This window comes from Oryx dammah, unplaced genomic scaffold, assembly GCF_014754425.2.
Source record: "Oryx dammah isolate SB20612 unplaced genomic scaffold, SCBI_Odam_1.1 HiC_scaffold_11217, whole genome shotgun sequence".
Taxonomy (NCBI): Eukaryota; Metazoa; Chordata; class Mammalia; order Artiodactyla; family Bovidae; genus Oryx; species Oryx dammah.
This window is the reverse complement of record NW_024080610.1, coordinates 5707-19273: the sequence shown is the minus strand read 5'-3', so window position 1 is coordinate 19273 and position 13567 is coordinate 5707. Positions and strand designations below refer to the sequence as shown.

Sequence of the window (13567 nt, the reverse complement as noted above, 5' to 3'; positions counted from 1 at the left end):
CTGGAGTGAGGTGGGTCAGGATGCAACTGGCTGGGCAGTGGTGAGTCGGGACACAGAGAGGCCTGAAGCAGCAACACAGTGACTGGGGAGGAAGAAGTGGGGATGGGGCTGCCCAGGCTTGTGCCAGAGTCAGGCCCCCAGCCACTGAGGAGCCCAGCGTGATGGCCAGTGCTCTCCCAGCTCAGGCTTACTTAGGAGGAGAAATGGGGTCCTGAGAGTCCTGGGGCTCAACGGGCTCATGTGGGCACAGGGCAGGGTCCCGGTCGCCAGGGATTCCTGGGGCCCTGCAGTCACAGGCTCGTCCTCCACAGAGCTTTAACCGTCCATATGATGCCAGCAGGCCTTTCTCCCAGAGTCTGACTCAAAGACTCCAGCTTCCATCAACATGTTCAGTTCCACAAACATTTATTGGGCACCTCTGGGTACCTGTCTCAGTTCCTGGGGTGACAGAGCTCAGTGACAACTATTTTCCTGTTTTTGGAGAAGTGTTGTGTGGCTCATAGCCTAGTCCCTTGAGAACAGAGGGAGCAGGACTCAGTATTTCTTCGGCAGGCCTGCAGGTCTGAAGCGATCTGGGTCTTGGCCACTCCGGCCCCATTCCTCAGCTCTCCGGTTGGACACCTGGTCCTCCAACCCATAGCTGTCTCTTCCAAGGTAAATCTGGTGTAAGAATCCTTGAAGGTACTCCCCGACATTGCTGGAAGGAAAGGAGACAGGAGAATTTCAGCTGGATCGCTTGAGACAGCTTTGTTCTCTGACTCCTTTCTCCTCTTGCAGACAAAGCAGTGTCTTTGAGAGGAGGCTAGAAAAGCCCATCCTCAGGAAGGAGGGCTAAAATATGCACCCTCTTGGGCAAAGCCATGGTTATTGGTTCTTCAAATGCCCTGAATCAGGCTTCTTTAATGACCCCTCGCTTTCTCCTTGGCAGTGAGAGGGGACACATCCGCACCCATATCCTGCCCTGGCTCTGCTGGCCATGTGGGTGCCAGGAGCAGGGGCAGGAGGAAGATGGGCCACAGAGCCCCCTGACTCCCTGGAAACAGACAAGCTCCGCTCAGCGCCCTCAGGAGCCTCTGTTACCTGATGATTTTTGCAGCCCAGACGCCCCCAGGGCCCCTTTGAGCAGCATCATAGTTCCCTCGGGCGCGGAAGTATCTGCCTGAATTCTGGAAATTGGCTTCTCTCATGTCCCAGTAGGCTCTCCACAAGTCCGAAGCCCCTGTCAGGAGACAAAACAACAGTAACATGGGGACATATTGGAGAAGTGGGGGGATGAGAATTCTCCCCTACTTTTCAGATTTTGACTCTTGACAAAGTGATCCTTTGAAATCCTAGATTGAGATGCATACTCCTTCCTGTGGATTGGCTCCCGGTGTAACTGTAAGGAGAGCCCTTTACAGTTTGATTGAATTGGATGGGACTGTGGTGCTCTGAGCTGTCTGATACAGGGTTGTGTGTGCTGTGTACAAAGAAGAGGTGACGTACGATCAGGGACTATGTGAGGGAGGAGGTGAGAGGAGAGGGTTCTCCACTTTTTTTTACAGCTACCGCAGTCCATAAGAAAAGCGCAAACTCAAATGCACTGACCTAAGGGATGAAATATTCTTTACTATGTGCAGAGAAACTTTGCGATGGCGCACCAACACTCTTTAAAAACTGATATTCAGGATTTCCCTGGTGGCACAGGGATCGGAGTCCACCTGCCAGTACAGGGGACACGGGTTTGACCTCTAGTCTGGGAGGATCCACCTGCCACAGAGCAGCTACACAAGCCACATGCCTGAACTACTGAGCCCAGGCTCTAGAGCCCGCGCGCCACAGCTCCCGAGTCTGAGTGCCTGCAGCCTGTGCTCAGCAACAAGAGAAGCCGCGCAATGAGAAGCCTGTGCTCTGCAATGAAGAGTAGCCCCTGCTCGCTGTAGAGAAAGCCCTCGTGCAGCAGTGAAGGCCCGGCGCAACCAAAATAAATAATTTTTAAAAACTGATATTCAAATAAAATAGGTGAACAACAAGGACCTGCCGTGCTGTACCTGCGTGTGTGCTCAGTCGTGTCCAACTCTTTGCGACCTCATGGACTGTAGCCCATCAGGCTCCTCTGTCCATGGGATTTCCCAGGCAAGAATACTGGAGACGATTGCCACTTCCTTCTCCAGGGGATCTTCCAGAGCCAGGGATAGAACCTGCGTCTCTTGTGTTCCCTGCATTGGCAGGTGGATTCTTTGCCACTGAGCCACCTGGAAAGTCCCACTATATAGCACAGGGGACTATATTCAAAATATTGTAAAACCTATAATGGAAAAGAATCTGAAAAGAAATGTATATATATACACACACACTAGTGAATCACTTTGCTGTATACCTGAAACACTACAAATCGACTATACTTCAATAAAAATAAATAAAAAATTTTAAATGGAAATCTTTAAAAAAAAAACCTGGTATTCAGAGAATACAGTGAAAAAGAGAATAGCACATGGGTTCAAAATCAGAAAGACTGAATTTGTCAAATATCAACACAAAAATTATAAAGAATTCAATTGCAAAATTAATAGCATCACCTCTAGTCCTGCATAAGGATCTTAAATGTCAGCACTCCATCGTAACAATTAAAAACCTGAACAGACTGAAAACGCAGCAACTCTTCTTGGATCCATAAGAGGGAGAGGACACAGGGCATAGCATTGCTTCCAAGGCTGAAGAAACGAACCGGTGGACATAGTGAGAGGAGGCTTTTTGGGCCAGAAACTCAGGAGCACAAACCAGTGAGGGAACCTGTGCTGCAGGTAGAAAGACCCAAACCAGAACTGACAAGTTGCAGGAGGTTCAGTGGAGACAACTCTGAGAGTAAAACCTCCTGGGGGGCCCAGCCATTATTGGGCCCCATAATATTGTGAGAGTTACCTTCAAGAGCTCAACCAGATTCTCACAGAAAATATTGTTTAAAAATTTCCAACCATTTCATGCCAGTCAGAATGGCTCCTATCCAAAAGTCTACAAGCAACAAATGCTGGAGAGGGTGTGCAGAAAAGGGAAGCCTCTTACACTGTTGGTGGAAATGCAAACTAGCACAGCCACTATGGAAAAGAGTGTGGAGATTCCTTAAAAAACTGGAAATAGAACTGCCTGATGACCCAGCAATCCTACTGCTGGGCATACACACTGAGGAAACCAGAATTGAAAGAGACACATGTACCCCAGTGTTCATCGCAGCACTGTCTATAATAGCCAGGACATGGAAACAACCTAGATGTCCATCAGCAGATGAATGGATAAGAAAGCTGTGGTACACAATAGAGTATTACTCAGCCATTAAAAAGAATACATTTGAATCAGTTCTAATGAGGTGGATGAAACTGGAGCCGATTATACAGAGTGAAGTAAGCCAGAACGAAAAACACCAATATAGTATACTAACACATATATATGGAATCTAGAAAGATGGTAATGATAACCCTGTATGCGAGACAGCAAAAGAGACACAGATGTATAGAACAGTCTTTTGGACTCTGAGGAAGAGGGAGAGGGTGGGATGATTTGGGAGAATAGCACTGAAACATGTATATTACCATATGTGAAATATATCGCCAGTCCAGTTTCAATGCATGAGACAGGGTGCTCAGGGCTGGTGCACTGGGATGACCCAGAGGGATGGGCTGGGGAGGGAGGTGGGAGAGGGGTTCAGGATGGGGAACAAATGTACACCCATAGTGGATCCATGTCAATGTATTGCAAAACCACTACAATATTGTAAAGTAATTAGCCTCCAATTAAAATAAATAAATTTATATTTAAAAATTTTTCCCAAAAAAAATTTCCCTTGGGCTTCTCACAGGAGGAGAGGAAAAGGAACCATTTTGAAACATGCCAGAGTTCTCTGTTCTCAATAGGCCTCCCTCAGAAAACTCTGTATTATCAGAATCTAAGCTCCAGCCCACTCCTGCCATCCTGCCCCAGTTGAAGGGTAGAAAAAGACAGAAACACCTGTGAAGTTCACAGTCTAGGGCTCATCAAAAAAAACTGAGACCTAGTCATAAGACTGGGCTTCCCAGGTAGTGCTGGTGGTAAAGAACCCATCTGACCATGCAGGGGACATAAGAGACAGGGGTTCGATCCCTGGGTCGGGAAGATCCCCTGGAGGAGGACATGGCAACCCACTCCAGTTTTCTTGCCTATTATAATCCCACAGACAGAGGAGCCTGCAGGCTACAGTCTATGGGGTTGCAAAGAATCAGACACAACTGAAGCAACTTAGCACACAGCACACAGTAATTCTTCCCCAATCTCCAGATGACTAAAGACGGCCTATTTCAGTTCCTTCTATCAGGTACCTCAAGTCTGGCTCTTAAGAAAAAATTACAAAGCATACCAAAAGGCAAACAACACAGTTAAAAGGACATGGAAGGCATCGGAACCAGGACTGGAAGGGATGTTGGAATTACCAGACTGGGAATTTAAAGCACCTATGATTAATACTCTAAGAGATCAAAAGACAAAGTAGTCAACATGCAAGAATGGATGGGTAATGTAAGCGGAGAGATAGGATTGCTAAGAAAGAAAAAACTAATGCTAGAGATGAAAAAAACACCATAACAGAAATAAGGAATGCATTCTGTTGGCTTATTGGTAGAATAGACACAGTTGAGAAAAGAATCTCCATGACAGAAGATATCTCAATAGAATCCTCAAAAATCAAAGGGCAGAAAATGAAGATTGCCAAAACTAGAACAGAATACACAACCACCATGGGACAACTACAAAAGGTATGACATACGTGTGTAGGATAACCAGAAGGAAAGAAACAGACAAAGGAAGCCTTAATATCATTTAAATATTTGAAATGATAATGACCAAGAAGTCCCCAAATTAATGTCAGACACGAACCACAGACCCAGGAAGCTCAGAAAACTTACCAAGCAGAATGAAAAAAAGAAACCCTCAAAACCTCCCCTGCAAAAAATCTACACTTGGGCATATATGGAAAATCAATGATTTTTTTTTTTTAATTCTGAAAGAAGTTAAAAGAAAACAAAAGTTACCTATAGAAGAACAAAGACAAGAATTACATGACTTCTCCTTAGAATTCATGCAAACAAAAGAGAATAGAGGGAAATATTTAGTGCTGAGAGAAAAACCACCAACCTAAAATTCTGTACCCTGTGAAGTTACACTTTAAAAGTGAAGGAGAAAGACTCTCAAAAAAATTAAAGAAATTTGTTGGCAATAGACCCTTGCAAGAAATGCTAAAAGAAGTTCTTTAGAGAGAAGGAAAATAGTACAGGTCAGAAACTCAGATGTACATAAAAAAAGGAAGAGCATTGAAGAAGAAATACTGAAGATAAAATAAAATTAAGAACAATACATGCAGATCAAAGTATTGCACCAATTAACTACATAAATTTCCTGTTTTAACAGGTAGCCAATAAGCTTCATTTCCCATCAAGAATGGCAGGTTGGGGGCTTCCCTGGTGGTCCAGTGGTGAGGAATCTACCTGCCAATGCAGGGGACACATTGTCCCCACAAGTGTCCCTGGTCCGGGAAGATCCCACATACCTCAGAGCAACTAAGCCCCTGTGCCACAATTACCGAAGCATGCGCACCCACAGCCTGCACTCTGCAGCAAGAGAAGCCATCGCAATGAAAAATCCTGCACACTGCAGCAGAGATGCGCCCCCGCCCCTCACCACAGCTAGAGAAAGCCCGTACAGCAACAAAGACCCATCACAACCACAATAAGTATATCAATGAATCTTTGATAATAGTTTAAAAAGAATGACAGATTAGGTTTACTTCCTGGCTCTATCTCAGTCCTAGTGTGGCAGATCAGTGGGAATTTGCTCTTTTTATTGTGTGGATTAGGGCTTGATTTCCATGAGCTCTGCCTTGCAACCATTGGCCGTTTGCTTGGGTACAGGATGGGATCTTCCTTCCAAGCACAGGTCTTCTCTTTCCCAGGCACCCTCTCTCCCCGGAGTAGGGCATGACGTTTATTCAGCTCACCCTTTCCCTGGACATTCCACCCTTGGGGATGTACCAAGTTCACAGGTAAACTTCAAGACTGAAAAATTTGAGTTATGAGTCCCCACAAGTATTCGTGCCCAGGAAATCCCATGGACAGAAGAACCTGGCAGGCTGCAGTCCATGGGGTTGCAAAAGAGTTGGAGATGACTTAGCAACTAAACAGCAACAACAAGGAGCTTACCCCTTGGAAGTCCTGGCTGCCTTGGAAGTCCTACTCACTGCCTGCTACCAGCAAGGATAGGCTAGGTTCAAGGCATCTTTGACCTGGGGTCTGGAGAAGCCCATGGTGGGTGCTGAGTCAGACCAGCATGGAAGCAGAAACCCTCCAGCTCTCACCCATTTGTTTTTCAAAGGAGTATCCACCCATTTGTTTTTCAAAGGAGTATCCACATCTGACAGGTGTGTGGTGTGTGGCCTCTGCTCAGAGTAAATCCTAGGGTCAGCTGGGTGTGCCCTTCATCCTCTGGGGCTCTTACCTTGCACAGCCTCCTTGAAGAATGAATACCAGCCTTCGCCGGTGACTCCCATGATCAAGGAACAGAAAAGAATGCCTATGAAAAGCTTCATTGTGCTGACATGAAAGAAAGAGAAAGTCAGAGATGCACAACTATGATATATAAGATAGATGTTTTGCGATTTTGATTTTCAAAGATAGCTTAGTTCCCAATTCCCATTTACTCTTTTTAGAATTATTTCTATAGGACAACTTGAAATGGATTTTAGGAAGAAGCATAAACCCTTAATTCTCAGTCCAGATCTCTAGAAAGACTAAGAGGGTCCTACCAGTGTTTTATTTGTTCATGACCAATCTGTCATCCAGTAAAGAAGAATAAAGTAGATTCATAGCATGAATCTACTTCAGGAAAGGCAGTCCTGAAGTCCTGCTCTGCCCAGCAGACCCAATAATGAGTAGAAAACACTTCTCCCCAACTGAAATTTATCAATTATGGGAGAAAAGGCTCTCCAAAGAGAAAAACAACAGAATTACTCCCCAGAAGAGAGTCTCACCTGTGCTTTTTCTCCAGCTGAAATTCAGTAGTTGGTATCTCTCCTGGCTTTGGTGTTAGTGGGAAGAGAGGTCTTAAATCCAGTGGACATTGGTGATGTCCGTCTTGCTCAATTCTTCTGTGTAAACAAATTAGCATATTGAATAATAGTATTTTCCTTATTCTCAAGCAGCTTTTTTTGAATGAGTCATTCAAGATATTTGTGTTCCAGCAATTTTTCCTAATTGACTTATTCTCTTCTTAGTCGTATTTGAACAGAAGAGAGTTGTATTTGAAAAATCAAGTGTGGGAGGACACGGGTCCTTCTCCACTCTACTCCCTTCTCATCCCTGTTTGGAAAAGGGATCTCCCCCCTCCCCAGGTTACACATAGATATTATGTAATACCAGATTGCACATAGGTATCATGCTGTTAAGAGGTGATCAATATGATTAGCAAAGGAAATGTTTACTTCTCTCTTGGGGTTTCTGTCTAAGGTACATGAGGACACAGGACAAGCAAGAGTTGTCAACTCCACCAGCAATGATATGAGGTAATGATTAATGATTCTGGGAGAACAGAAGGAACGGCATGAAGTAGGGTTTCTAGGCAGTACCCTTGATACAGATTAAAACAAAAAAAAATCTGTGTGTGTGTGTGTGTGTGTGTGTGTGTGTGTGTATCCCTTTCAGACAAATATACATTGTTTTGTACTCTTTTAACTAAATATATATTGGAGGTCCTCCCTGGGTTTTTTGCTTATTTTAAAAAATAGCTACATAGCATTTCATTGTATGGATGGACCACAATTTATACAATACTGATGGCCATTTCAGATGTTTCTAGTCTTCTGTTAATGCAAATAACCATGAATTTTTAACTCTGTGTGTGTGTATATATATATATATAACTCTGTGTGTGTGTATATATATATACAACTCTGTGTGTGTGTATATATATATATGATAAATTTATAAAAAAGGAATTATAGGAGGAAAATGTGGCTCTTTACATTTATTTATATATGTTGCAAATTGCCTTCTGTCAGAAGCTCTATAAATCTTCACTCCCACCAGAAATGTCCCACAGCATCTCCCAAACAACCCTCTATCAAACTTTTTGGTCTTTGAAATTTTGGTAAATAAAATATAATTCAGTGTAATTTAATTTGCATTTCTACTGTTATGAGTTTGCTTTCACAGTTTTTCCTCTGTATAAGAACCATTTGTATTTTTTAGCAAATGTGAATTCATTTCTTGTATTTTAATATTTGTATTGGTTTGTTGGATTTTTTATCAATTTGTAAGAACTTTATTATATAGACAAAAATAGAACTTATGAGTTAGAAACACTTTCCCAGCTTATTATTTACCCTTTGATTATGGTTGCTCATGTTTACCAAAATGTTCTTTATGTTCTTGTTCTTTTTTTAGTCTCTTCTGAATTTTGTCCTATAGCTGGAGAGGGTTTCCTTGCTTTTATTTATAAAATAATTTTCCCATGTATTCTCTATGTATTATATATTTTATTATTTATTTAAAAATATTTAATACCTTTGAAACTTGACGTAACATCATTTGGAAAGTATATTTTCAGTTTTATTTTAAGATGGCCACCCAGTTGTCTCAATCCCATCCATTGACTTGTCCCTGTTTTACCCATTAGTTTGACAGGCAACCTTTAAAGCTAAAATTACCATATACACTTCTGTCTAATTCTGAGTTGCAAGAATCAATTTTTCTATGTTTAGGTCAGTACTATCTTGTTCTATTTATTGAGGCTTTATTCAATGCACTAAATGCCTTCATCATTCTTCCTTTTCAGAGGAAGTAGTTGGGATATACTTTCTATAATTTTTTTAACTTGTTTTTGTAGCCAGAAGCACAGCTGATTGATTAAACAATGTTTGTGGCTCATGCTCCTGTCCCAATGCTCTCCCTGACTGTGGCGATGTTTCAACCAGTGTTTGGGATGTCCAGGAGTTCCACAGCTACATTCTCTCTAAAACCCACTCCACTTAGTCCTTCGGGCCACTCTTCACTGCAGCCACCTTGGTGAGATGGGCAAGGATTCCATTCTGCTAATCCAAAGGTCATTCTCTCCACTAATTGGCAGCATCTGACACGGCTGATCAATAACTGTGTCCACTGGGATTCGGGAATGCCACACTCTCCTGGTTTCCTTCCATTCACAAAAGCGGCTCCTCCTCAATGTTTCTGTTGGCTCCTCCTCCTCCAGGCTTCTAACAGATGAAGACCCTCTGCTGCACCTTCACCTCTTCTCTTTTCAGCCTTTATTCACATTCTGAGGGACCTCAGCCAGGCCTTTGAGTATAAGCTCCCAAAGGCCAGGATCTTATCTGTGATTGCTCTTCACACCAAAAATCCACTGCTCCAAAAAATGTCTGGGTCACAACAAGTACTTATTAAATATTTGCTGAATGAATGCATGGTTCCTAATTCAAATCACTTGTTTAAAAATAAGTAGTTCAATACGGCTATAGGATGAACTGAAGTCATGGGACATAAGACTGAAAAGATTGGATACACAGACTATCTTGTCTAAAAAATAGCAAATATTGTGAATTGCTGCTAAGTCACTTCAGTCATGTCCGACTCTGTGCAACCCCATAGACGGCAGCCTACCAGGCTCTGCCATCCCCGGGATTCTCCAGGCAAGAACACTGGAGTGGGTTGCCATTTTCTTCTCCAATGCATGAAAGTGAAAAGTGAAAGTGAAGTCACTCAGTCAGGTCCGACTCTTAGCAACCTCATGGACTGCAGCCCACCAGGCTCTTCCATCCATGAAATTCTCCAGGCAAGAGTACTGGAGTGGGTTGCCATTGCCTTCTCCAAGATATTGTGAATTGGAGGAAGAAAAGAGACGTGTTATGTATGCTGCATTCTTCGCATTTCATAAAGGGAGCCTCATTATCCAGTTGTTAATATTGGTAAATTTAAAAATAGCAATATAATTCTACTAATCAAAGTTAATAACACTTGAAAGAAGTAAGAAGAATGGGAAGTATAACAAATGGTGGCCTCTAGAGAGTGGAGTTTGGGAAGACTCCCCTTTGCATACATTTCTCAATCATTCTGAAACAATGCATTACTGCTATGATAAAGAAAACAAAAAAATGGAGTCAGGCCATGGTGAACTTTCAATCATCCTACGATAGACTGTATCCTCTAGTGATAAATCCTCACGATAGACTATATCCTCTAGTGATAAATCCTCACCGTGCATGTTCACACTGACTGACATTGCTACCCAGGCTCATAGTTGTCAATGACAAGTTCCAGAACAGCAATGACTCACTGGAAAGTGGACCAGGTGAGGCAGGATGAGGTGAGTGGAAGCCGGGCAAATGCAGAGAATGTCTCAATGAGGGATCACATCTCAAACAGCTCTGGTCTCTGAATGGCTCACAGGCCCTCTACAGGAAATCACAAGTCTGTCCAGCATCTTGATAAATCTTGCTTGGTCTCCACTCCAGCTCCTGAATACATCTTCCAGTTTAGAGGACAAAGATGTGTCCTCTGGCATCGCTCAATCCCTGAGAGGCTCTCCCCCTTCAGCACAGGTGGAAGTCAGCTCTCCCCCTTGGGCCAGAAGAATGGAAGAAAGATAAGGATGTATCTCAAGCTCGGTCTTATTTCCAGAGCCAGTCATGAGTTTTGCTCTAAGTTTCCATGTCTGTTTCACATTGCAGTGCTACATGCTGAGGGTCACGGTGTTTCCTTCATCTAAAAGCAGGAGACATGAAGCTCTCTACTAGCATCTCTGTGTGCTGGCAGCTCCCACAGTGGGAGATCCAAATGGGGTCAACCAGGACCTTTCTCCCTTCTGATCCATCTCCCCACTCTCCCCTTTGTTCCAACCATCAGATCTGCTGTCTTAGAGAGAATACTTCCCTCTTACGTTAATTTAGGGAACAAGGTCACACGCAGGCATTGCTTCCTGGAGCCAGACTGCTGGTACCCAGATTCGGTTGTTTCCTGGCTTTTCAAAGTTTTCTTCTGTTGTGAATCTGGCAGAGTCCCAGGAGGAAACAGCCCAAACTGGAATAATTGAGGAGTGTTGCATGAGGGGGTTAATTGCAGAGACAGGCAGGGGTTAGGGAAAGTGACAATGCATGGAGAAGCCCCCTAAGGCAAGCAGTCATGAAACATTTCCACCTCGAGGTTTAAAGGGACCAAGGAAGGAGCAGTTGGCCAGAGAGTGTGTGACAAAAGAGGAGAACAGGTATTGGGGGCGTATTTGAAGAAAATCCTTACGTGAAGATTTTTCTCGGGTGCTCCTCACAAATAATGAATGATGGAACAGGGAACAGTAGGAAAGCCTGGGGCAGGGCTGCAGGAGACGGGGTGGTGTGGGCCTGCTCTTCACAGTGACATCCCAGGAACATCCTTTGACCCCTTAGGTCTCAGCTTCTTCCTCTGTGAAATGAGACTATCACAACAGACGATCTTTAAGGAACATGCTAGATGCCAGGGATACAGCAGTGAACAACAACGGGCGAGACTTAGTCCTTACGGAGCTTCCGGTTTGGACTACATACACATATATATCTCACACCAAAGAGAATAGATTCACAAACCGTTAAGTGCCCTACGCAGGGATGGCAGAGGTTCTGGCTTCCCGCCAACATCCTTCCATGGTCAGTCAGGGCTGTGGGATCATGCTTCTCTAAGAGAGGGAAACACGGATGATTCTGCCCTTGCTTTCTCTCTGGGCCATAGCAGAGGACATGTCCTCTTCCCGCTTGAAGGTCTCCTGCTCCTGTGAGAGCTCTGGATTCCAGAGCCTTTGTGAAGCAAGAAAGGGCTTCTGCATTCTGCTGTCTGTTCCTAAATGAGTTCCACTCACATCTTGTGTTCTCTGTTTGACTGGCTTCTCTACCTCTGTGTTTTGGAGTTTGCTTATATGAGTCATTTTTAGTTTTGGCTTTGGTTTTTTTAGGCCACAATATTGAGTGCCATCTTGGATTTACTTTGGGAGTCACTTCTCTGCTTTTCCCCACATCCACATGTAATCAGCACCACAGCAGTGGTGGGTCTGGAGGGCTGATCAAAAGTGTAGATCCTAAGGAGATCTATTGGGTTCAGATTCACCCTGTGTGAGACCAGGAGCAAAACACTCATCTTTATTGTGCTCCATTCCATCCTCTGTAAAATGGGAGTGATACTAGTTCTTACCTCAATAAGACTCTTCAGAGGAGTAAAGGAGACCATACCTAATAAACTCTCACTCAGCTCTCCCACCCCCAAAGGTGAGCTAGTGCTCTTTCTCGGGGTGAATTCTGCAGCAGTGTCTCTACATTCCAAGCCCTGCAGCTTTTTTACTTCCCCTCATAGACTCACAGACTCATCCTGCACAAAAGCTCACTCAGCAAACCAAACTCTCCCAGTGATCCCGCAGGAGAGAAAATGGAGTGGGTTTCTGCGGCTCACACCCTGCACCCCACTTCACAGTGCCCCTAGACATCCCCAGACTTCAAATTCCTCTTTTCAATGGCCCTCTAACCTCACCTCATTTACTCTTCCTCCACTCTATGCAGCTCAGCCCTAAATCTTACCCCTAAATTATGCACTGAAATGATTCTAGGTGCTCAGCAAAGCCTTGTGGAGTCCTCACTTCAAAGGCACCTCAGTGATCCATGTAGGTTATTTGGGCAGAATGTCATTTTAAACACACACAGCTCTCCACAAGAATGACATCTTCATCGTGTTACAAATGTGTGTCCTAAGGCCTTTAATTGTACATCTATACTAACTTATATTCCAAATCCTCAACTTCATTGGGCTCCATTCATTCATTCATCCACACACTGAGTGAATACTTATTGAGAACACACTGTGGGGATATAAAAAGCTCTCCTGTCTTCATGGAGCTGACACACTGAGCCACTGCTAACCCAGCTGGCCTGGCCACCCTCGCACCTCTCCTAGCAAGAGATCACAAGTGTCTCAAGTCCCTAAAGCCCAGTCTTCTTTCTCCCCAGTGGATCGGCTGCTCTTAGTCATGATGGTGGCCTGCAGTCATTTCTATGTCCTCCTGACTTCATGCACCTGGGAGGAAATTTCTGGCCCAGTTCAGAAGTAATGATCTGGCCCAGCGCCCTCTCCTGGGCTCTCAGATTCTATCCCAGACATTTACTTTTCCTCTTCAGGAAATTCTGGGGTCTTGGCATAACCTCTGGGCAGTGAGTTCTGGTGGGGTTGGGCCTCCATAACACCCTCATGTCAGTAGAGGATTTGTGTTATAATAGAGAGAGCCCCCGCATTTGACTCAGAGAGAACTGGGTTTGAATCCAGGTTCCAGGTTTCCATGGCTATACAGATTTCAGTAAGTACCTTAATCTCTGCAAACCTCTGGTTCTCTCCTCTGTGACACAGGGACGGTCACTCCCACCTAGCATGGTGGCCTTGACAGCAAATGATCACACAGCAGGTGCTCACATCTTGTTTGTGTTCCCAGGGGCGCAGTGGAGGGTTTCTGAGCTTAGATCCAGTCATCCCAGCCTAGGGGACCAAAACCACACCAACGAATGGAAGTGACC

The 13567-nt window shown here is 44.2% G+C and overlaps 1 protein-coding gene across 1 annotated transcript; it reads right to left on the bottom strand.

The window, feature by feature from the left end:
• Nucleotides 1-388: 388 nt before the first annotated feature.
• Nucleotides 389-7357, bottom strand: SAA4 (serum amyloid A4, constitutive). The gene is made up of 4 exons (XM_040236736.1): nt 7028-7357; nt 6496-6590; nt 1081-1219; nt 389-697 (listed from the first exon to the last, which is right to left on the bottom strand). Exons 1-4 carry the CDS (start codon nt 7162-7164, stop codon nt 535-537), a joined length of 534 nt encoding a protein of 177 aa, XP_040092670.1. The 5' UTR covers nt 7165-7357; the 3' UTR covers nt 389-534.
• Between the last annotated feature and the right edge of the window lie 6210 nt (nt 7358-13567).

Coding starts and splice junctions, on each gene's coding strand:
- SAA4 (XM_040236736.1), bottom strand. CDS start 7,164: ATGCTAATTTGTTTACACAGAAGAATTGAGCAAGACGGACATCACCAA. Junction 1,220..6,495: donor CTTCAAGGAGGCTGTGCAAG/GTAAGAGCCCCA, acceptor GTCTCCTGACAG/GGGCTTCGGACTTGTGGAGA. Junction 698..1,080: donor TGGGCTGCAAAAATCATCAG/GTAACAGAGGCT, acceptor CTTTCCTTCCAG/CAATGTCGGGGAGTACCTTC.